Below are 25735 nucleotides of genomic sequence, written 5' to 3' on the forward strand. Positions count from 1 at the left end.
AGTGGCAAATAAAAATCCCGGAACAATGGCAGTAGGGACATTTGGTGTCAATGTCCAACAGGAACTTGGAAAGGGTGACCAGAACATGGCAAAAAAGTCTGAATTGAAGACAGAAGTTGATTGCACAGAGGGACATCTTAAGTTGTAGGTAAAAGTAAAAGTCATTTAGAGGAAGGTGCACTGACTGCGTGAAGAAAGAGGGGTGCTTGGCTGGGCTTGGTCGGTACAGCGTGTGACTCCTGATCTTGGGGTTGTGAATTTGGGCCCATGTTGGGTGTAGAGATCATTTTTTAAAAAGTCTTAAAAAAAAAAGAAGAAAGTAAGTCTTAGGAAGAGCACACCTTTGGGAAGTGGAAGAAGGTCACTGGAAAGGCAGGCCGTGTCACAGCTGGGTGAGTGTGGGTCACAGCACCAGTGAGAACCAGGTCAAGAGGGGGTTGATCAAGCTGTCAGAGGCCACACAGGATGTTAAGTGCTGTGAAAGGGCTAAGGCTCTATGTAAGTCAGTAGTTGTAGAAAGGTAGGGAGGAAGCCAAATGTCAGGAAAAAAAAAGCCAGGTTCTATTAGTGAAGAGTTTGGATGAAGGTATGGGGCGCTTCGCTGGCTCAGTCAGAAGAGCATGTGACTCTTGATCTTGGGGTTGTGAGTTCCAACCCCATGTTGGGTGTAGAAATTACTAAAAAAAACCCAAAGAAAACTTAAAAAAAGCTTGCATGAAGATAAAGAGAGGTAAATATGTGATATTCAAATAGAGGGAACTGGAACAACCTTCATAGGGAGGGAAGAAAGGAGGAGAGGCTAACTGACGGCATTTGGCCAGGAGGTAGACAGGGGAGGCTGGAATGCAGCGCACAAGGGAAAGTCAGCTTTGATGAGGGGACATTACTGGCAGAAAAGAAAAAAGGTGAAGATTTGGAAAAGCACAAAGTTAGAGGACCACATGAGGGAGTCTCCCTCATTTTTTTAAATATTTATTTTTGAAGGAGAGAGAGAAACAGAGTGGAGAAGGGGCAGAGAGAGAGGGAGACAGAATCTGAAACAGGTTCCAGGCTCTGAGCTGTCAGCACAGCACCTGACATGGGGCTCAAACTCATGAACTTTGAGATCATGACCTGAGCTGAAGTCAGACACTTAACCGCCTGAGCCACCCCGGCGCCCTGGTCGTCTCCCTCTTTAAATAAAAAGGCAAGTCCAGCAGTGTTGGAAAGCATGGATGGGTTTGAGGTCGTTCTGCTCTCAAAATGCAGTGAGCAATGAGCTTGTTAAATGTGCAGAACCTCAGGACCCAGTCCAGGCCCAGTGAACCAGAATCTGATCTGAACAAGATTCTCCAGGTGATTCATGGGCTTATTCAAGTCTGCAAGCCACTGGTTTTGGAAAGTGGTTTATACAATGTTGACTGGGCAACAGAATTACCAGGAAAGCTTTGAAAAACCCTGTTGCCCAGGCTGCACCCCAGACCAATGAAAAACCCTGTGGGGTAGTGTTCAGGCACCTGATTTTTTAAGATTTTAATCTCTACATCCAACGTGGGGCTCGAACTTAACAATCCTGAGATCAAGAATCACATGCTTCACCAACTAAGCCACCCAGACTCCCCTGAAGCCCAGGTTTTTAAACCCCTAAATGGGCACTCTAGATTGGCCACCATTGGCTTACAGCATTGCAAAGCCACAGACATAAGCTCATTAAAATTTGTTAAATAAGTCACAACAGCAGACGTGGGAGATGTTGCCGGGAGTACACAGATCGTTGACCAGCAGGGAGGTCTTGACATTACTGGATGGCAAGACCCTGGACTGGCAATGGTTGGTTAGGTTTAGATCTCCCAAAACACCCAACACTGCAGATGAGACAGAGGATGTGGAAACTGGGAGTGAGACTTAAAATTTTTCTTAATGTTTATTTTTGAGAGAGAGACACAGAGGGTGAGCGGAGGCAGGGGAGGGGCAGAGAGAGAGGGAGACAGAATCCGAAGTAGGCTCCAGGCTCTGTGCTCTCAGCACAGAGCCTGATGTGGGGCTCAAACCCACGAATCATGAGATCATGACCTGAGCTGAAGTCGGACACTCAACCAACTGAGCCACCTAGGTGCCCCCAGAATTTGCATTTGTAACAAATTCCCAGGTAATGCTTTGGTCCAGAGACTACACTCAGAAGCATAATAGATGATGTGACCACAAGAAGACAGCAGACAATATGGAAGGCTGCAGTAGCGGGGCCATGCCATGGCCTCTACAAAAACACGCTTTTTTCCTCAGACCTATGTTGTTTCTAGGAAACGTCCTCCTAGTACCCCCTGGGGAGAATTACTGGTGTCAGAACCGTTTGCTCTGTCTTCATCACTACAGTGTAGCCTCACGGGAACAGAACCAGGATGAAAGGGAAGAGGAATTCAAGCTGCAGCAAGGACTCTGAGAAAACTAGGCAGAGACTGAACAGAACAAGGTGAGACAGCAGACCCAGACCGAGGAGATCCCGGCTCTGTGTTCTTCACCAGCACATCAAGTCAAATGGCTGTCCAAATCAAATGGCTAACAACACCCCACCCTCCTGCAATGATTACATTTCAGGGAGAGAATAAAAATCTTTCTACTACTTTATGCAGTGTGTTCTAACACTGTACTGTAGTCCAATTTCTTTGTATTGTTTTTCTCCCTTTACTGTGAACTCTGAGCAGAGGAAGCTATTCCCCCCCCCCCTCCCCTTTCCCACTGTTAGTAATTAGGCAAAGTAACTAGGCATACAGCTGGAATTTAATACTTACTGAGAACTTGACTGCGAGTTACTTCTTGGGGCACACACAGGCCAGGCTTCACTTGGATGTCTTTGCCTTCCTACTGTGGACTCAATTCCTCCCCAAAGCAAAAACCTTGAATCCAATCCGAGGAACTGACTCCACCTTGTTAAAAAATTCTATCTAGCTTTTCCAAACCTGAAGACTTCTCAAGGGGACCTGAATTTACATGCAGGTCATGGAAACAGAAGGGGGCTGGGATTTCAGCACACAATAGCCAAATCTGGGGATTTTCCAGCTGCCTCCTTGGCTGGTATTTCACAGTCCATCTTACACTGAAGGTTTTCGTGAAAATTGCCTAAGGAAACTAGAGTGAGCATTGGTAAGCAGAGAGGGGACTAAAACACACACACACACACACACACACACACACACACACACACACACACACACACACACACAGATGTTCTCCATTAAAAAATCCAAGGGAAAAACATGAGGCCAGGGAAACAGACCTGCATGGCCAATCTACAGAGAATCCCATGGGGGAGGGGACAGTGCAGGCTACAGCAGTCTGGACACTCAGAGCTCTGCCTCATTCCCAGTTGGTCTAGAATCCAGCCTTGGGGAGAAAAGGTCCAATGGCACTTCTTCCAAAGGCACCCCTTGCACAACAGTTTACTGACATAGGCCTTTCACCTCTAGTTAGGTTAAAGGGTGAAGGTTGACTTCCAAGAGTCCAACTGTGGGTTATTTTCTCCATTCTGTTAATACCACTCCCAGAGAGTGTAGATTATGACAAAACTGAACCCTATAGGGGCTACTTGTTTATATAATTAAGATACTTTCCTTCCCCAATGACAGGAATTGGTTTAGAGACATAAGACACTAACGTTTAACATGAGAAGCACTTTGGATGTTTCCAAATGTCAAAAAAGAAAGTTCCACAGAGTTTTGAGACTAATCCTCATGGACAATTTGTGACTTCCTTCCTTTTCCCTAAATCTTGCCCTGCCAGCTTTCTTTTCATGCTCCAATTTGAAGTAAGCAGCTCACTGATTATAACTGTTGTGTAAGTTATGTACACATAGGGTTTAATAAGCGTTAATGTCAAATCATAGTTCCAAAAATAGAACTGGATTAACACTGCCTACTGTATCAAATTTTGAAACACAGTTCACTTGTGGAAGACACTTTGTTTTGATTCCAAGGAGATAAATCTGGGAACACTCTAGGGGCACTAAGCTAACAGCTAAGTTCCTATTACAAAGTAAATTAAACCCGATCATTAGCTGAAACAAAGAATTTTACCCTTTGCTTGGTGAAGAATTCAGGTCACAGAAGTGGTTGCAGTTAGGAATCCAGAAGTCAGCAATTAGTTTTTTCATGCATCGTAAGGATGTGATACTAATACCAACTGGGAGTAGATGTAGACCATGTCAGTGTCACAGTTGCCACGACAACAAAGGAAGCCAGGCCAGAGCAGTGAGTGGCCCACCCACCCTGTCCCACCAGTGCAAAAGGAGACACTGCAAAACATCTAACCAGCATCATGTCAAATCTGGGGTTTACTAACGATTTTCACTTAAAGTTGGTGGTGTTTCTTTTTTTTTTTTGCTTCAAAAATCATATGGAAATCAGGGGCGCCTGGGTGGTTTAGTTGGTTAAGTTTCTGACTTCGGGTGAGGTCATGATCTCATGGTTTGTGAGTTTGAGCCCTGTGTCGGGCTGACAGCTCAGAACCTGAAGCCTGCTTTGGATTCTGTGTCTGTCTCTCTCAAAAATAAACATTAAAAAAAAATTATATGGCAATTCAACTAAACTAGAAAATGTGACTGATAGTTTTTAGGAAAAATATTTTTAAAGGTTTATTTATTTTTGAGAGCCAGAAAGACAAAGTGTGAGCAGGGGGGAGGGGCAGAGAGAGAGGGAGACACAGAATCCGAAGCAGGCTCCAGGCTCCGAGCCGTCAGCACAGAGCCCGACGCGGGGCTTGAACTCAAACTGAGAGATCATGACTGAGCCAAGGTCGGACGCTCAACCGACTGAACCACCCAGGCGCCCCTAGGAAAAATACTTTTTATGGAAGGTACAGTTTTAATTATTTTTTCTTTAATGTTTATTTATTTTTGAGACAGAGCATGAACGGGGGAGGGCCAGAGAGAGGGAGACACAGAATCTGAAACAGGCTCCAGGCTCTGAGCTGTCAGCACAGAGCCCGATGCGGGGCTCAAACTCATGGACCGTGAGATCATGACCTGAGCCAAAGTCGGCCGCTTAACCGACTGAGCCACCCAGGCGCCCCTGGAAAGTACAGTTTTAAAGCAGTTGACAGGATAGATAGAAGTCTCAAATATATGTTAGTCAATAATAATAGATCAACAGGGATAACTTAATACCACATAATCGGGAGGTCAAGAGAGATCTGTCACTGTCCTGGAAAGTGATAAAACTGGGTGAACAACAGAGTTGGAAACTGGTACTATTTGTGGTAGAATTTTTACTGAATGAGATTACTCACAAGGCCAAGTAAGGATAAAACAGTCCAGAAATTGTGGGGTTTTGTGATTACAGCTACTTCAAGATGGCTTCATTGTTCTTTTTTTTTCAAGCAATCTATAACCAACGTAGGGCTCAAACTCACGACCCTGAGAATGAGTCACATGTTCCATGACTGGGCCAGTCAGTTGTCCCAAGGTGGCCACTTTTTATCTATTCTCCCTCTTCCCCGTAACAAAAACCCTCCTAGGAACTGGAAATAAAACCTAAATGAACTGGGCAGGTAGAACAGGTAGAAGAGCCCCTGCTTACCTAGCCTTGCAGCTCCCACTTCTAACCACCTGTAATTCACACACAGCTGCCTGCCAGACCCCAGGCTGCCCTAGATCTTGGAAGGAGAGCAAAAGTAGTGTATACAAGTGTGTCAAAGGTACGTGTACCAAGGGCTGGGGGTCTGTGGGTGGTATTGGGAGTGGGCGCAACAAGGTGGGTGTTGATGGGGCTGGCTGGGGGGTACTGTATCCCAGACATCATGTGGAACTGCCAGTTTTCGTGCCGTTCTGAGGCTCTCCACAGAGCATGCACCGCCATCACCTGCCCAGGGCACACTCTGCTGTCTGCCCCAACACCGCCTGCCCGTCTTGATGAAGCCAGGGGAGATGGGTGGTGGCGTTGGGGCCTAGTTCAAACCTTCGTCCCGATGATAAAAGTGACACACGGACACACACAACTCACACATATCAGAGCCTTGCTATTTTAAGAATGTACTTTATACAAAATAACCAGTTCATATGGAAATAAAATCTACAGATCTCTGAGGATCAAAAAGCTTTTTAAAAAGTTCTTTTAAAAAATTATCCAACACACAATATCGAACTAACTATTGAGGTAAGTGTCGCTCTCAGTGAAACAGGGAATCAGCAGACCACGACAAAATATACACAATATAAAAATAAATAGCATTCCCCTTTCCAGTACTGGCCAGGAAAGTTCTCACGGCTTTTGCAGCAGGAGCAAAGAATCCCTGACACTGTGCCGCAGGCTGGTGGAGACTGGCCTGGGCTCCCAGGAGCTGTGTGCAAGGCAGGAGAGTGAGGTACCCAGGTCCCAGCTAGGGGAAAGGGGTCACACGGAGGACACTGAACGGGGTTCAGCACTTCAATAACTTATTATCCACGCCCCTGTTCCCAGCCCCATCCCACCCTTTTCAAAAACACATGCAGGACAATCAGCTGCTTCTCAGGTATTTCTACATAAAGGTTCAGTCAGTCCCCTGGTACACAGTGAGAGACCAAGACTAGCTGGGGAGACAGCCTCACTAATGTCTGTTTAGCAAAGGCCTTTTACAAAGCAGAGACAGATGAACATGCAACCTGGAGCTGAGGCTTGCGTCACAGCTTCATATGAGAGATGGGATGCAGAAATGTTCACTCAAGTTCCGTTTTCCCAATGGGAAAGCAGGGCAAGGCTGGGTGTCCTAAGGCTCCATGTTAGAGTCCGACCCACTAGAAAAGAAAAAGGGGTTTCTTCTCATGCAGCAAGCCTCAATCACATTCTTAGTTCCTAGACAGTGATGTGAGCCCCGGAATAAAAGCCTCTGCATGCTCAGCCAAGATTCCCAGTATCCTCACTGGAGTGTTGAACAGAGAGCTATCCACAGGGACCCTGCATCCCAGAACCCCCGACAGTGGCATAATCCTGACTCACGCACACGGAGCTGACTTCCTCAGTGGAGGCCCTTGCAGAATCTGGCAGGGGGCGAATGCACTGACACTCGGTCACAACACAGGGGGTAGCAATAATGCTAGAAAACTCTAAGCCTTTCAGTTCTTTGAAAACAGTTTCTTTGAAAGCATGACAGGATTCTGACACTATGTGACTGTCCTTGCCTTGGGACTGCTGGGTTAAGACTTCCTGTGAAATTCAGATTAGGTCTTAAGAGCAGTATATTATTTATAGATTTGAACTTCTGTTAAAAAGAAAAAAGGGAAAAATTTCAACCTAGTGGTATGGATTGAAAGCTTGTTTCTGACATCTGTGGTGACTGCAACACTGGGATTTTGCGTGTTTTGGACAGCGCTTTGTTTTGGAGTATGTGTTTTGGACATACTCTTGGACTCCATGGGAATTAGCAGGAAAAATTTCACAGTAGACAAACGCCACGGGATAACACCACCACATGCTTAGTCAAGAGAAGCATTTCCAAGGTTTGAGGGCTAAGCTACGGCACAATGACATTTCAAGCTGAGGTGTGAGTGAACTAAGGCACATACATACTACGGGTCTTGAGGTTTTCAATAAATGTAAAAATGAAGATGAGCATGAAAGAGTTTTGCCTTTGGAGTGCAGTTTGACTTGGGCTCACTGAGAAAAAAGAATCCTTAATAACAAGCTCATGTGCACTGCCAGAAGAACTAAACCAACGTGATTAAGGAGAGGTGGAGTGGCTTTAATTTTATTTTTAGAAAGTGGGATGGAAAGTTCTATGAACAAGGATCTGTGTATTTTGCCCTCATTTACTCTTCACATGCATCTACCATAATTTTAGCCAACAGCTACTTTTTAAATGAACAGACTCTGATGGAAAACAAAAACAAAAACAAACCCAAACAGAAACCTTCCAAAAGGCTTTACTTTTCTTTCTGGATCATTTATTTCTCTTGGGTCTTAGGGAAACAGATTCTAACTTATTAACAAGTCTAATAAAGGCTAGCCATGACTATCAAATCAAACAGGTGTGAGAGTATTCTCATTACCCGTGGACCCCAGCTATCCCCTTCTGCAGACTACTGAGAGCTGAGAGCCAGCACACTGACCCACCGTGTGAAAGTCCTTCTAGCCTGAGAGAGGTCATTTTTAGGACCTCCTCACACACTACTTTCTAGTTACAGCATATCACATGACCATCATCCCCATTATGGAGAAGATGGCAAATGCATCTGCATCTGCTTAAGACACTTGGGAAGAGAAGTGCCAAAGGAGAAAGACGAGGAAAGAGGTCCTGCGGATCAGTGGTTCACAGCAGCTCAACGGTCACATGTGTTCCTGCAATCTTTCAGCTCCTGACTGCTTTTAGTAGATCTGCACTTCAAAGACCAGTAAAAGCTCAGGATATACCAGACAAGGGCTGAAGTGCTGGGACCTGTAATGCATGACCCAATTCCCACATGGGATGCAACAAGGCTGACAAGTTTGCTGTTGCCCTTGTTCCCAGTGTTACGATATGAAACAGTAGTTCAATCCTTGATACTCTTCTTCCTTAATATCTTCTCACCTCTCTACATACTGAGAAGGGAGGTTAAGGATATAAGAATTTACGGATTTCTTCCTATATTGTTCACAGCTTCTAGCAACAGGGAACAGGGGGTGAGGGGCTGGGGGAGTGTGGAGAAAAGGTTAACTTGAGTGGGTGGAAGGAAAGGGAACAAATCAACCCAACTATTGCTTATGGTCCGCTCCTACCCACGCCCCAGGGTCATTCAGCACAAAGCAATGCCTCCAACTTTGGTGCCAGGGGAACAGACCCAGTGCTCACCGTGCTCCCAGTTATACAGCAGCCAGAGGCCTCTCACCCAAACCAGCTTTCATGCAAAAAGAGAAAGGCTGTCACCAGCACAAGGCTCTGGGCCTAGACCAGCTCTAAACAGACCCAAACCAGCTGTCAAGACCAGTTGGTCTTTCTCTCCTCCCTGCTTCTACACAAACACAAAAACAGAAGAGGTAATGCTTCGGCCATGCTAGCTTACGCTAGCTTAGGGGCTAACATGGAATCTGTTCTCCCTACAGGGATAAGGCTGACCTCTTCACTCCTCCAAACCAGATTATGTCAGTGATAGCTCTCTAACAAGAATTAGGATCAAATGAGAACACAGGCTCAAAACTCATTCCACATAAAAGCACATCAAATTTAAAACTGAAGTCTATTAGAGAAAAACTTGTATTTTTGTGCATTGTATCTTAAAGGCTCCCTGTGTTCCCTATGCAACTCTTAATCCTACCTGAGCTGTGAGCCACAACGCCAGGTCAAAAGCATTCCCTTATTTTTATGAGTCTCCATTACACTGGAGCTGGTATGTTGGGCTTCCATCGGTATAACATGGATTATTTCCAATTTGTTTCTCTTCCTGATAGCACACGCTTAGCAAACTTTAAACATGTTGGCTCCACGTTTCATCAATGATGCTGGAATTGGAGGGAAAGATTCTACTGGCCCCTCACAAGGCTGAATTTGTAAGAAACTAGGGCAGATTAATAATATATGGAAGCTTTTCTACTATCCCAAAGGCATGCTTAAAAATATGCTATTCTTTACAAAAACCTGTAATTTCAGGGCATTTTTCCTTAGTCTTATTTTTTTCTTTGTGGGATATTCAAAAGTTTAAAACATAGGAGTCCTAACTTTGGTGGCATCTCAGCTAAAATCAAATATAGAATGCTAACCAGGGACAATCCAGTGTAATTCACTTCTAAAACTGTAACAAAGTAATTTAATACTGTAAAATTGTTTCCTATCACAGGTATGACAAATGATTTCCAAGAACTTGTTCCTGAAAGCTATTTTAAATCACCATGACTTATCTTACTATGATTCACTTAAAATGAATAAAACCTATATATACCGAGATATTCCTAAATTCAACCTGTAAATCTATAGAATACATTTTTCCTATTCAAAACTGTGCAATTTCTTTATTGTACTAACATATACAAACCTGAGTAGTCACTTCCACAAAATGTGATTCGTGTCAGAAAGCTTTGTGTGATGCCTACCAGATCACAGTCCCAGCAGGTCTGTGACGAGGATGATTCATTTTATATTTTAATAAGCAAAACACTCTAGTGATCCCAATTCCTGATATTGGTTTACAACTATCTGGTAGGGCTGGTGGCAAATCAGGAAGGTGCGGCACTGCTCTCTGAAATCCAGGATTTAGGCCACTGGATGAGAGGGACGCCAGTCTTGTGGGCAGACGCTCCTGGTAGAACATGTGAGAGCACTCTGCCTTCCAATGGAGAAAGCCCACAACCAGGGTGTAGTGCAATGGTACCCTCTATGGCTGATCGGAAAGAAGGCCTTTAGCTAACAAAGGACTGCTAGCCACTGAGGAAATAGTGACATTTTACAAGAGTAAATTTACCCTACCCTCTTCTCCAGCTCCCGAAAGTATTCAGTGTGATATGATTGTAAACAAATGAGGATCACTCTAGTGCTGCGTGCCCACCATAGTTAGGACTTCCATTTCTTCCACACCCCCACCCACCCTTCCCACTTTATGTACAATACATTCACCACCAACAACAAAAATTATTTTTAAAAGGCAACATGAAAATTCTGTAAACTGGACCCAGCTCCAAACACATTAATACTACGAGTAGTCCCTTCCCCAAATATATACCTGAGTTTAGCTGCTCATGAAAGTTTACAAGCACCACTCCATTCATAAGTATGACCCCTCCCCAAGTTTAGGATGATCTTCCCTGAAAAAAGAGTCTCAGGACTTAGAAAAGCTGTCACTAATTTCAGTTCATCTGTTTTTAACTATCAGCCATGCAAAAGATCCCTGCCCAAGGACCGCTGCAAGCTGGTGTTAGTCTAGGACTCTGGGAATGGCTCCAGCTCTTGGATGGCACGAGTGATGCACTGTGAAGGGGTGTGGCGGGGGGACAGGAACAGAGATGAGCAGGGACCATTCCCCTAAATTCTCCATGTTCCAGTCTTCATGCGCAGCTTTCTGTTTCCTTGGGGTTTATTTCCTCCTTGGACTAGCTCTGAGAGAAGCAAATAAAGACAATTTAAACAAAATTGACAGCTGTATTGTTTAAAAAAATTAAGTAAGCTGAAGAGCTGTACACATTCCTCTCCACCTGAAAAATGGCTTGGTTTTGGTTTCAGCCATCACAGTTTACTTCTGGAGGGTGGGATCTAAAATTTTGGACCTCCTGATCCAGACCCCAACCTCGTCACTCAGGAGCTGTGGGATTTCTTGCACATTAGGGAATGGAACTGATGTCGGTGAAGATAATTAATTCATGGCAGTCAAGAAAGAGATTAAATGAGATGCTGCATGCAGAAACCCTTAGCACGGTGCCTGGCAGAAAAGCAGCACTTGAAGGTAGCTACAGTTCTTTTAAAACTGGACTAACCAGTCTCTCTCAGATGAAATTGGTAGAATAAAAAAATACAAAGCTATCTTATCAAAATAAATGCTAGTGGCCAGTTAGGAAACATGAGGCTTAAACAGCCCCAAATAGCTGGTTACCACAAGGACAGAAAAAAGGAACATACAGAGACAGCACAGGAGCTACTTCCGAGGTCATCTTCTCCTGGCTTTTCCCACCACTGAATCTACTTGGAGCACAGGGCCTGAGGGGCCCTTTTTACTTGGCTGCCAGTAGGACATGAAGCACTTCCCAGAACACCTTAAAAGATTTTTTCAGAATCACAACAAACTCACAATAAACTATTCCCTGCCACCTCGAAGAATAACAAAAATTCTAATTGCTGGTAATTTTTACCTGATCAAGAGGAAGTGTTGGGGGTTTATGTGGTGGCAGCTCTTCCTGTGACGTTGCTGGTGCTGGGGTCTTTGGGAACGAGGACTGTGACTGGACCGGATGCATTTGCATTCTGTAGCCACAAGAAAGCATAGTTAAGAATTAATGAAGACATATTAATTAAAAATGAAAAGAGACACTTTAATCACAAAAATCTGGCAGATACTGCCTTAATTATCTAGGTAATCAAACTTGAAATCAATACTGGGACAAAGTGCCATCGTGTGCCTCCAGATGAGATGCAATAAGAAGTATATGACACCGGGGCACCTGGGTGGCTCAGTCGGTTAAGCATCCCACCCTTGATCTCAGCTCAGATCTTGACCTCAGGGTTGAGTTCAAGCATGATGTTGGGCTCCATGCTGGGCGTGGAGCCAACTTAAAAAAGAAAGAAAGTACATGACACCACCTATGTAGTGTTCTTGACAAATGTTTAATTGGACTCCAAATATGAGGAAACAATGAGAAGAATCCAGAGATTGGGACAGTTTACATGAGAACTAGCCTGGAGTCTTTGAAAAACAAAAAAACCCAAAACAATGATAGCATAAATGTTTCAAACTAAGAGATTAAACAGACATAGCAACCAAACATATACATTAACCTTAAATGGATCCTGGATGGGAAAAAAAAAATAAAACAAAGAAATGTAGCTTCAATGTTTCATTTTTTGAGAATGACAGAGCGTGAGCAGGGGAGGGACAAAGAGAGAGAGAGAGAGAGAGAGAGAGAGAGAGAGAGAATGAATGAATGAATGAATGAATGAATCTGAAGCAGGCAGTAGGCTCCGAGCATCAGCACAGTGCCCGTTGTGGGGTTCGAACTCATGAACCTTGAGATCATGACCTGAGCTGAAGTAAGACACTTAACTAACTGAACAACTCAGGTGCCCCAAGAAATGTAGTTTTAAAAGATATTTTGAGGGGTGCCTAGGTGGCTCAGTCAGTTGAGCATCCAACTGCAGCTCAGGTCATGATCTCACGGTCTGTGGGTTTGAGCCCCGCACTGGGCTCTGACAGCTCAGAGCCTGGAGCCTGTTTCAGATTCTGTGTCTCCTCCTCTCTCTGCCCCTCCCCTGCTCATGCTCTGTCTCTCTCTCAATAATAAATAAACATTAAAAATTTTTTTTAAAAGATATTTTGAGGACAACTGGAGAAATTAAGTGAGAACTCTGTATTAAATACTGTTAGTGTTATTTTCCTTAGGTGTGAAAATAGTTTGAGATTGTGCTCCAGGAAAATGTCGTTATTCTTAGCAGATGCATGCTGACATATTTAGGAAGAAAGGGTCAGGATGTTTGCAATTTACTTCCCAATGGTTTAAAAGAAAAGACAAAGAAAAGAAACAATGTACTTAGTGAGGCATAAAACAAATATGGCACAACGTTAAATGGGGGAGAGGTTTTGGAGGTAAGGTCTTCTTAGGTTGGCACTGAAGAAAGGCACATTAGTTTTTAAGTTGGATGGTATTGGTTTTAAGATTAAGCTTCATAACTTCATTTTTTTTTTTAAGTTTAAGTATTTGAGAGAGAGCGAGAAAATAAGTGGGGTAGGGGCAGAGAGAGAGAGAGAATCCCAAGCAGGCTCCACCCTTCCACCCTCAGTGAGGAGCCTGACTCTGGGCTCAATCGCATGAACTGTGAAATCATGACTGACTGAAATCGAGTTGGATATTTAACCAACTGGGCCACCCAGGTGCCCCTAGGCTTTATAACTTTAATATAAACAACTTCATTTAACCACCTTTTATATATTATTAATTTGAAAATTTCATGGATCACAGGTCACCTCATCACTATTTGCAAGAACTCTAATGGGGATAGTATTTGACTTGTTTTAAGAAGAAATGACAGATAAGGGATAAAACCTGAGCATTACATGTGATCCCATAACCTCAGGATTTGAGAAAGACCCATTTTACCCTAGTCAGAGTATCTGAACTTGGCAGCATATTGACGCCTGTCTATAGCTCTCAACCGGAGCTATCAAGTTTCTAGGGTCAAAATCTGTCATTTAAATGTGAATTCACTTTCATGAGGGAAAAAAAGTGCCAAAGATGAAATCAGACTCTAAGGCTGATACACTTCCATTAAGTCTCCAATTATCAATGAGTCACATGTTTTTCTTGGACCTAGACTGCTAACATTTATCGTTATTCCTAAGATCATTTTGCTCTTCAAAACTATTTCTTTTTTCAGAAAAACAAAAAAACCCCAAAAAACAAAAAAACAACCCCAAAACCACCTAATGTAACCTTACCCTGATGATCTGTACATTTCTTGGAAAGGTCCCCTTATTCCACTTCCAGTGCCAATCTGTTCCATCATTACAGCTTGAAAGTGACCCAGGCCATCTTCCTGGCAGCGATAGATGGGGCCCTCCTGAGAGAGGCCGTTGGGCTGGGCAGCCACTGGATGGTGAGGTGGGTGAGCAGCCACAGGGGAGGAGTAAGCTCTGGGCTGGAAATGACTGGCTGGCCGCTGAGGTGTATAAGGAGGCCCTGTCTGTAGCATCACACCATGGGGTTGGAAAGTAGATGAACCAAATCCCATCCCTGAACTCAGAGGTGGAGGAGTTCCATAAAGATATTCGTTGGCTGACAATGAGCTCTGTCGCTTGGTAGCTGCATTATGGTTGTCCAGGTCTAAAAATTCTTTGGGGCTCTCTGGTCTCTCCATAGATTCATCCAGCTTTTCTTCCTCTGGAACAGGATTCTGCCCATCAGCTGAGACTACTTTAGCAGCCACTGCATCCATTTGGGTTGGGGAAGTTAAGGCAGCATTCAGTGTCTCACAGCCTTGCAGATTAGCCAAGGTGCTCTTATCTGAGAAGAGGGGCCTTGGTGGAGGAGGTGGATTAGGTGGGAGCCCACTTGGGCTTCCCGGGGGATGAAGATGTCTCTGCCAGTCAGAAAAGCCCTGTGGACACGGATAATAAGGAGTTCGCTGATAGTGATGGTAGGAAGGCTGAGGTGGTGACTGGTAGGAATACCTCATTCCTTGGTGGGGGCGATACCGGGGAAAGACTCCAGAATGAGGGTTGCTAGATTGAAAGCCCCTAGGGGGAAAATGCTGAGGATGGGATACTGAGGGTTTACTTCCCATCACAGGGCCCAAACCTTGCAGGCCTGGACTGATGTGGTAATGGGTAGCTGAATTTGGGTATTCCAGGCCGGGCATGTACAAGGGAGAAAACTGGCTTACAGTGCCTCCCATCAAACTGGGGTCTGTGTTGGGAGGTGTAGCTGGGTTCTGTCCTGCACATGGCATGGTTTCCTGTAGTGTTTTACCTCTGGGGCAGAGTGGCTTTTCTGAACCACTACCACTAAGGCCCTTCCCCTCTGATCCACAAGGGGATGCTTCAACAACTACTCCATTTTCAGGTAGAGCCCCTCTATCTGCCAGAGTGGAGAGGTCTCGCATACATCCTTGAGTGGCTGGGCTGGTATAGCCGCTCTCTGAGGGCCAGGTATTCTTGCTCTTTGTTGCTTTACAGTTGTCTCCAGAATCTGAGGAGTCGCTTTTGAGCTCTGGGCCCTCTGTTTCCCTTTCTTGTGGTGAGCTCTGCCTGGTACAGTCGGTCTGCAAGGGAGGTGTAGGGTGAGGTAGTTGTTTGAGGTACACGCCCTCTGAACCACCAATGTTTGGTGGTTTCTCCTCAAGCCCAGGCAAGGGATCTGCTGTAAGTGAAACACAGAACAAAATAGTAGTTCAGTAGCTGAAATGATGACACTGATGGAGTTAGTAGTAAAAAGAACATGAAACCTGTCAGATAAGGAGAGAGAGGGTTGGGGTAGATGTGTGGCCATTGAAGCTTCAGCTAGAAATTGAGTCCCTGGAAAGGATGATGATATTGAGGTCCTTGCAAACTCCCTCTTACAGACCAAGAGGTAAGACCTAGCACCTCTACAGCTACTCATAAAGTCTGCCAAAGAATGGAGATGTCCTTGTTTCCCTCTTCCTGTGTGGTCACAGATCACTAAGTGAGGGGGAGATAATTCATGGCTCATGGACTCCACAGAGATGCATGTCACATATGGAGATACAATAAGATACAACGAGAAGGACGAGGACATGATGGGTATGTATCAAGAGGGCTGGATCCCTGACTTGTGCCCCTTCAGAACACAAGTTCCACAGCAGCAGGGACTTTCTTTTGTTCCCTACCACTCTTAGTACTTGCACAAAACAGGGACTCAATTGATATTTGCTGAATGAATGAAAATATCTTGTCTGGATGTCTTGAGAACAAGATGTCCTACAGGATAAAACTCGAAAGGCATCTTTAACATATTACAGAAATTTAATAAACCCAAATAAATTAATTTACTAGACTCAAATGCTTAATTATAAATTCAGAACTCTTTACCTTGCTATTGTATCAAACCAAAAATATGGTCTTACTATTATAATCCTTTGAACAGGACAGGGTTGCTGCTCAGGTGGATCAGAATACAATTCTGGTAACAAATTTTAAAGACAAGATTAAGGATTCTTAACTTTTAAAGACCGACTAAAATCTCGGTCAACTAATGAACTAATAATGCTGTCTTCAAAAATCCAAGGCACGAGCTATACAATGAAAATTAAATCTACACTTATCATTATTTTATCAACATAAAACATGGCAACTAACAAATAGGCTTATCTAGTTTCACCAGAGGGACTCTACTTCTAAAGCTTCTTCCAGACTCCATGTGAAATCAGTATTAGACAGTTCTGTTAGAGCTGGTTTTCACAAAGCGGGCCCTATCTCAAAAGAAACACTTTTATTTATTTTTTTATTTTTGTTAATTCTTAAAATGTTTATTTATTTTTGGGACAGAAAAAGCACAAGCAGGGAGGGGTAGAAAGAGAGGGAGACACAGAATCTGAAGCGGGCTCCAGGCTCCAAGCTGTCAGCACAGAGCTTGATGAGGGACTTAAGCTTACGAACTATGAGATCATGACCTGAGCTAAAGTCAGATGCTCAAACGGACTGAACCACTGAGATGTTCCTCAAAAGAAACACTTTAAAATAAAAGTCTGACTTGGGGAAGATGGCAGAGTAGGAAGATTAGTATCAATAACCCAAAAAATGACTTAAAGACTGACAGAAAAGACTCTCCACAGCTAAATGTAGAGCAGGGGCCACATCAAAGAGGGTAGGAAGAACAAAGGTATTGGCAGGAATCAAATGGACTCTCGGGACTGTCCACAGGAGGGAAGGATACAGCAGATAGAAAGAGAGGAGAGAAGCAGTTCCCGAAGGCAGGCACCCCAGGCACAAGGAAATTACATGGGGAAGATGAATTCCCGTAACATTTGGCTTTGAAAACCAAAGAGGCCCAACAATCTGGGGCGGAGGGCGGGGGAGGATGACTTAAGACCTGAAACTAAAAATCAGTGGGCTTGGCTCTGGGAGAGATAGGAGGGCAGAGTCCCTGCCCTTAAAAGAGACAACACAACAAACATAAACAGCCCCACTGGGATAAAGCTTAGAAGCAGCAGTTTGAAGACCTGGTGTATATATATGGAAAGGAGATTTATTTACTAATCTTGAGTGCATGCTAGAGGGTAGGGATTTTTGGGACACCTCTCCAAGAACAAAAGAGTTGAAAGGCAACATTGTCCCCGCCCCAGGCTAGATAGATGGGCACCTGTAGGAATCAGAGCAGTGCCAATACTTGTTACCTGGGTTGCTAACAAAGAGCCCAGCCCCAGCATTCTCCTGCAGAAACACTCCATCCAAGCCCAGGTGAACTTTTCCTGGGCAGCTGCAGTTCCCTCCTGCATCGGACTGGCTTAGAGCTTCCTGGAACTGTATGGGCCCTACCCCCATTGCCCTATTGACCTGGCCCCTCCAATATGCCCTTGGCCAGAGCCCATCCAAACTGATGGCACAAGCCTGGCAAGGTGCAGGCAGCCCCAACAAGGCCAAACACTACTGCAAAGAGACTCCTCCTGCCCCAGAGAACGGGGAAGATAACTACACATACCAGTCTGACTATGGCCCTAGCAGTGGGCTGGGGGCAGACAGTTGTTTTGACTGAAGGCCAAGTCCACCACTGAAAGCTTCTCGGAGGACAATAGAGGGAAAGTGCCCAGCAGTTTCGTGCTACCGCATCTCTGGCAAATGCCTGGATTGATTCAGCTCAAGCCCAAGGCAGCCCCAGACTGGGCCACTAACAACACAGGGATCAAACCTTACCCAAGACAGACAAAGAGAGCCATTGCACACAACTGGAATGAAGGCAAATGTGGCTCAGCTACAATACCAGGGTGCACACAACACACATAGACACCCCTGAAGTGCTAGGTCGTGGTGAACAGGGGACACTGCACTGAAGGGCACTACAGGACCTCTTCTTCATAAGGCCACTATTTTCAAGAGCAGGAGACATAGCTGACTTTCCTAACACAGAGAAACAGAGTTAGACAAAACAAGGACACAGAGGACTATGTCCCAAAGAAAAGAACCAAGACATAATCACAGCAAGAGAGCTAAATGAAACAGGTAAGTAATATGCTCAATAGAGAATTTAAAGTAATGGTCATAAAGATACTCACTGAAGTTAGAAAGGAGTGGAACTCTTCAGTGAAACTCTCAACAAACAGAAAACAAAACAAATCAGAGATGAAGAACTCAATAACTGAAATTAAAAATACACTAGAGGGAATAAACAGACTAGATGAAGCAGAAGAAAGAATCAGTGACTGGGAGGACCAAGTAATGGAAAGCAATCAAGCTTCACAGGCAAAAAAAAAAAAAAAAGATTTAGGGAACTCAGTGACAACAAGTGTATGGATCTCAGAAGAGAGAGAAAAGGAGGCAGAAAATTTATTTGAAGAAATAATGGCTGAAAACTTCCTGAATCTGGGGAAGGAAGCAGAAATTTAGATCTAGGAAGCATAGCAAATCCTCAACAAAATCAACCCAAGGAGGTTCACACGAAGACACACACAGGAATTAAAATGACAAAAATGTAGTAATGAAGAGCAAGTTAAAAAAAATTTTTTTTTTAAAAATTTTAACGTTTATTTATTATTGAGAGACAGAGAATGAGTATGGGAGGGGCAGGGAGATGGGCAGACACAGAATCTGAAGCAGGCTCCAGGCTCTGAGCTGTCAGCACAGAGCCTGAAGCAGGGCTCGAACTCACAAATCGTGAGATCATGACCTGAACTGAAGTTGGATGCTTAAGCAACTGAGCCATCCAGGTGCCCCCTCCCCAAAATTTTTAGCATTTATTCATTTTTGAGAGACAGAGACAGTGTGAGTGGGGGAGGGGCAGAAAGAAAGGGAGACACAGAATCTGAATCCGGCTCTAGGCTCTGAACTGTCAGCACAGAGCCCCATGTGGGGCTTGAACTCATGGACCGTGAGATCATGACCTGAGCTCAGTCAGATGCTTAACTGACTGAGCCACCCAGGTGCCCCAAGAACAAATTTTAAAAGTAGCAAGAGAAAAGAAAACTGTTACATACAAGGGAAACCCTGTTTCAGCTCATTTTTTAGCAGAAATTTTGCAGGCCAGAGGGAGTGGTATAATGTATTCAAAGTTCTGAAAGAAAAAAAAAAACAACAAAAAACAGCAGCCAAGAATATTCAGCAAGGCTCTCATTCAGAATAGGAGAGTTTCCCAGATATATATATATATATATAAAGGGATTCATGACCACTACACCAGCCCTATGAGAAAAGTTTAAAAGGGACTGAGTGGAAAGGAAAGACCATAAGCAGGAATAAAAAAAGTAGGAAGCACAAAAGCAGTAAAATTAAGTATATCTATAAAAATCAGTCAAGTGATTTACAAATAAAAGGATAGAAAGTATGATACGATATACCTAAAACCTGGGAGTGGGATGGTGGGAGTTAAGAATAGGTTCAAATGTAAGTGACCATCAACTTACATATTATATGCAGAAGATGGCGAATGTATATGAATACACATACAAATATATATATATACATATACATACATACATAATGGTAATCACAGATCAAAAACTGGCAACTAATATGCAAAAAATAAAGAGAAAGGAATCCAACTATTATCACTACAGAAAGCCACTAAACCATGACAGAAGAGAGCAAGAGAAGGAACAGTGGAACAGGGATCTACAAAAACATTCATAAAACAAGTAACAAAATAGCAATATGTACATCTACATATTACCTTGAATGTAAATAGGCTAAACAGTCCAATCAAAAGACAGGGTGATGGAATGGATTAAAAAAACAAAAACAAAAACAAAAACAAAACCCATCGATATGCAGCCTACAAGAGACTCATTTCAGACTGAAAAACACCCACAGATTGAAAGTGAAGGGATGGAGAAGCCTTTATCATGCAAATGAATGCCAGAAGAAAGCCCAGGTAGCAATACTTGTATCAGACAAAACAGACTTTAAACAAAGACTATTAATAACAAGAGACAAAGGACACTACATAATCAGTAAGGGACAGATTCAACAAGAAACAGCAACTGTAAATATTTATGCACTTAACATGGCAGCACCCAAATACACAAAGCAACTAATAACAAACATAAGGAAGTAATCACTAGGAATAACAGGAGACTTTATTATTTTTAACATAAACTTTTTAAAGTTTATTTATTTTGAGAGAGAAGGCATGAGGAGGGGAGGGGCAGAAAGAGGGGAGAGAATCTGAAGCAGGTTCCATGCTGTCAGCGCAGAGCCCCATATGGGTCTCGAACTCATGAACCGTGAGATCATGACCCGAGCTGAAATCAAGAGTCGGACGCTTAACCAACTGAGCCACCCAGGCACCCCTACTCTATTTATTTTTAAAAGTTTATTTATTTAGGGGTACCTGGGTGGCTCAGTCAGTTGGGCAGCTGACTTTGGCTCAGGTCACGATCTCATGGCTCTTGAGTTTGAGCCCTGCGTCAGGCTCTGTGCTGACAGCTTGGAGCCTGGATTGGAGCCTGCTTCAGATTCTGTGTCTTCCTGTCTCCCTGTCCCTCCCCCGCTCACACTCTTTCAAAAATAAACATTAAAAAAAATTTATTTTGAGAGAGAGAGGGAGGGAGGGAAGTTAGGAGGGAGGGAAAGAGACAGAGCATGCACATGTGAGAGCAGGGGAAGGGCAGAGCAGGAGAAAGAGGATCCAAAGCAGGCTCTGCACTGTCAGCACAGAGCTGGATGTGGGACTTGGAACTCACGAACTGTGAGATCACGACCTGAGCTGAAACAGAGTCAGACTCTTAACTAAGTCACCCAAGTGCCCCAATAGTAGGAGACTTTAACACCACACTTACATGAACGGAAAGATCGAAACAGAAAATCAGCAAGGAAACAGTTGCTTTCTGAATGACATACTTGACCATATGGATCTACCAGATATAGTCTAAAGAATTCCATCCTAAAACGGCAGAATACACATTCTTTTCAAGTGCACATGGAACATTCTCCAGAACAGATCACATGACAGGCCACAAAACAAGTCTCAACAAATTTGAAAAGACTGAAGTTGTCCCATGCAACTTTTCTGACCATAATGGCATGAAAGTAGAAATCAACCACAAGAAATCTGGAAAGAACACATGAAAGTTAAATAACATATTACTAAAGAATGAATGGGTTAATCAAGAAATCAAAGAGGCAATCAAGAAACACATGGAGACAAACGAAAATACTACAGTCCAAAATCTTTTGGATACAGCAAAAACTATTCCAAAGAGGGATGTTTAGGGGCACACCTGGGTGGCTTAGTCGGTTAAGCATACAACTTTGGCTCAGGTCATGATCTCACAGTTTGTGAGATTGAGCCCAACACCAGGCCTCCACTCTCAGCACAGAGCCCGCTTCAGATCCTTGGTCTCCCTCTCTGGTCCTCTCCTGCTCATTTGCACATTTTCTCAAAAGTAAATAAACATTAAAAAAAAAAAAAAAAAAAAAAAAAAAGAGGGATGTTTATAGCAATGTAGGTCTACCTCAAAAAGAAAAATCTCAAATAAACAACTAGCCTCATACCTAAAGGAGCTAGAAAAAGAATAAAGCCCAAACCAGTAGAAGGAAGAAAATAATAAAGATTAAAGGAGAAACAAACAAAATAGAAACTAAAAAAACAATATAGTAGATGAAACCAGGAGCTGGTTCTTTGAAAAGATCAATGAAATTGACAAATCTTTAGCCAGACTCAAAGAGAGAGACAGAGAGAGAGAGAGAGAGAGAGAGAGAGAGAGAGAGAGAGAGAGAAATAACAACCAACACCACAGAAATACAAAGGATTATAAGAGATTATGAAAAATTATATGCCAACAAATTGAACAACCAAGAAGAAATGGATAAATTACTAGAAACATAACCTAACAAAACTGAATCAGAAAGAAATGGAAAATTTGAACAGGCCATTTCCAGCAAAGAAATAGAGTCAATAATCAAAAAACTTCCAACAAACAAAAGTCCAGGACCAGACAGCTTTACAGGTGAATTCTACCAAACATTTAAAGATGAGCTAATACCTATTATTCTCAAACTATTCTGGAAGATAGAAGACGAAGGATAGCTGCCAAATTCATTCTATAAGACCAACATTACCCTGATACCAAAACCAGATAAAGATACTACCAAAAACAAAAACAAAAACAAAAACAAAACAAACAAAAACAAGAGACTTATAGGCCAGTATCTGTGATGAACGAAGACACAAAAATGTTCAACAAACCAAACACAACAATACACTAAAAAAAATCATTCACCATGATCAAGTGGGATTTATTCCTAGGATGCAAGGGCAAATTAATCAACATGATACATCACTTCAACAAGAGAAAGGATTAAAAATATATGATCATTTCAATAGATGCAGAAAAAACATTCGACAAAGTACAAAACCCATTCATGATAAAAAACCTTCAACAAAGTAGGTTTAGAGGGAACATACCTCAATATAATAAAGGCCACATATTAAAAACTCATAGCTAACATCACACTCAATGATGAAAAATTGAGAGCTTTTTCCTAAGATAAGGAAGAAGAAAAGAATGTCCACTCTCAACAGTACCTTTATTCAACAGAGTACTGGAAGTTCTAGCCACAGCAATCAGACAACAAAAAGAAATAAAAGGCATCCAAACTGGTATGGAAAATGGAAAACTGGGGCGCCTGGGTGGCTCAGTCGGTTGAGCGGCCGACTTCGGCTTGGGTCATGATCTCACGGTCCGTGAGTTCGAGCCCCGCGTCGGGCTCTGTGCTGACAGCTCAGAGCCTGGAGCCTGTTTCAGATTCTGTGTCTCCCTCTCTGACCCTCCCCTGTTCATGCTCTGTCTCTCCCTGTCTCAAAAATAAATAAAATGTTAAAAAAAAAAATAAAAAAAAAAAAAAGGAAAACTTTTACTACTTCTAGATGACATGATACTACATATAGAAAACACTAAAGACTCCACCAAAACCTACTACAACCATAAATGACTTCAATAAAGTCACAAGATATAAAAATCAATATACAGAAATCTGTTCAATTTCTATACACTAATAGTAGAAAGAGAAAATAAGAAAAAAACTCCCATTTACAATTTCACCAAAAGTAATAAAATACCTAGGAAGAAACTTTAACCAAGGAGGTGAAAGGCCTAAACTCTGAAAACTATAAAACACTGATGAAAGAAACTGAAGATGACACAAATGGAAAGACATTCCATGCCAATGGATTAGAAGAACAGATATTGTTAAAATGTCCATGCCACCCAAAGCAATCTACACATTTAATGCAATCCCTATCAAAACACTAACAGCATTTTTCACAGAACTAGAAAAAATAATTCTAACATTTGTATGGAACCACAAAAGAACCCAAATAGCCAAAGCGATCTTGAAAAAGAAAAACAAAGCTGGAGGTGTCCCAATCCCAGGTATCAAGCTATACTACAAAGTTGTAATAATCAAAACAGAATGGTACTGGCACAAAAAAAGTCATGTAGATCGAGAACAAAACAGAGAGCCCAGAAATAAACCCACAATTATATGGCCAATTAATCTTTGACAAAGGAGGCAAGAATACACAATGGGAAAAAGTCTTGTCAACAAATGGTGTTGGGAAAACTGGACAACCACATGCAAAAGGATGAAAGTGGACCAATTTTCTCACACCTTACACAAAAAACCAACTCAAAATGGATTAAAGACCTAAATGTGAGACCAAAATCAAAACCCTGGAAGAGAGCACAAACAGTAATTTCTCTGACATTGGCCATAGCAACATTTTAAAAATAAGTCTCCTGAGGCAAGGGAAATGAAAGCAAAAATTAAGTATTGGGACTACATCAAAATAAAAAGCTTCTGCAGAGCAAAGGAAACAGTCAATAAAACTAAAAGACAACCTACGGAATGGGAGAAGATATTTGCAAATGACATGTCTGATAAAGAGTGAGTAGCCAAATATATTAAGAACTTAGCATCCAAAAAAATAAATAATCCGATTAAAAAATGGGCAGATGAAATGAACAGACAGTTCTCCAAAGAAGACATTCAGATCACTAACAGACACATGAACAGATGCTTAACATCACTTATTACCATGGAAATATAAATCAAAACAGAATGAGATATCACCTCACGTCTGTCAGAATGGCTAAAATAAGAAAAACAAGAAACAACAAATGTTGGTGAAGATGTGGAGAGAAAAAAGAACCCTCTTGCACTGTTGGTGGGAAAGCAAACTGGTACAGCCACTGTGGAAAACAGTATGAGGTTCCTCAAAAAATTAAAAATAGAATTACCACATGATCCATTAATTCCACTACTGGGTATTTACCCAAAGAATATGAAACACTAATTTGAAAAGGTGTATGCACACCTGTGTTTACTGCAGCATTATTTATAATAGCCAAGATATGGAAGCAACCCAAGTGACCATCAAGAGATGAATGGATAGGGGTGCCTGGGTGGCTCAGTTGGTTAAGCGACCGACTTCGATTCAGGTCATGATCTCACAGCTTGTGAGTTCGAGCCCCACATCAGGCTCTGTGCTGATGGCTCAGAGCCCGGATTCTGTGCTTCCCTCTCTCTCTGCCTTAACCCCCTCGCATTCTGTCTCTGTCTCTCTTCAAAAATAAATAAACATTAAAAAAAAAAAAGAGAGATGAATGGATAAAGAAGTGGTACATATGTACAATGGAGTATTACTCAGCCATCAAAAACAACAAAACATTGCCATATGCAATAACATGAAGGAATCTACAGGGTATTAATGCCAAGTGAAATATAAAAAACAAAACAAAGAAAAGAGAAACAAACTGAAAAACAAGAGAGACAAACTGAAAAACTACAGAGAACAAACTAATGGTTACCAGAGGGGAGGTGAGTGTGGGGACAGGTGAAACAGGCAAAGGAGACAAAGAGTACACTTATCATGAGCACTGTGTAATGTATAGAGCTGTTGAATCACTATATTGTATACCTGAAACTAATATAACACTATATGTTAACTATAGTGGAAGTTAAAAAAAAAAAAAGTTTCAGTAGATATCCTAGTAACTAAATACATTAATTAAAACAAAAAGTAATTGCCTAGTAATTGTTCTAGGCCTACCATCAATCTTATGTGGAATTTTCATATTTGATAAAAGTCTAGGTGTCTATTCTCCAGTCATGCATTAAGAAAATTATATACAATACGTGGTTAACCTCTATCCTAGAAAAAAGCACTAATTACACAAATTACTCTTTTAATTTTTCTTCTCAATTTTCAGGTTTACTCTCTTAAATGACATTTCTAAGACATTTCTTCAGGATTTGCTAGGTCTCACCGTTTTTCATTCTTAGTAGCTATAGCTATGTGTCCAAGGAATAGAAGGATGGAAATAATTAGGCTTTAAGTAAAGTACTAAAAAGTTATTTCATAATGATAAATTTTAAGACAGCCATTAATAATAATATTTTTTTAAAGTTTAATTATTCTGTGTGTGTGTGTGTGAGAGAGAGAGAGAGAGAGAG

The 25735-nt window shown here is 42.4% G+C and overlaps 1 protein-coding gene across 4 annotated transcripts in view; it reads right to left on the reverse strand.

Moving 5' to 3' along the window:
- Positions 1–5989: 5989 nt before the first annotated feature.
- LOC102954411 (cat eye syndrome critical region protein 2) overlaps positions 5990–25735 on the reverse strand; it is a 180229-nt gene continuing 160483 nt past the window's right edge. For 3 of the 4 annotated variants that reach the window (XM_042991484.1, XM_042991485.1, XM_042991482.1), the window contains 3 exons: positions 14051–15470; positions 11754–11865; positions 5990–11006 (listed from right to left, as the gene is read on the reverse strand). In XM_042991484.1, coding sequence (XP_042847418.1) covers positions 11001–11006; positions 11754–11865; positions 14051–15470 — 1538 coding nt within the window. In that variant the 3' untranslated portion in view covers positions 5990–11000. The remainder of the gene's footprint in view (positions 11007–11753; positions 11866–14050; positions 15471–25735) is intronic. The other variant, XM_042991483.1, reaches the window with a different exon arrangement.

The sequence above is a fragment of the Panthera tigris genome, chromosome B4 (assembly GCF_018350195.1).
Source record: "Panthera tigris isolate Pti1 chromosome B4, P.tigris_Pti1_mat1.1, whole genome shotgun sequence".
NCBI lineage: Eukaryota > Metazoa > Chordata > Mammalia > Carnivora > Felidae > Panthera > Panthera tigris.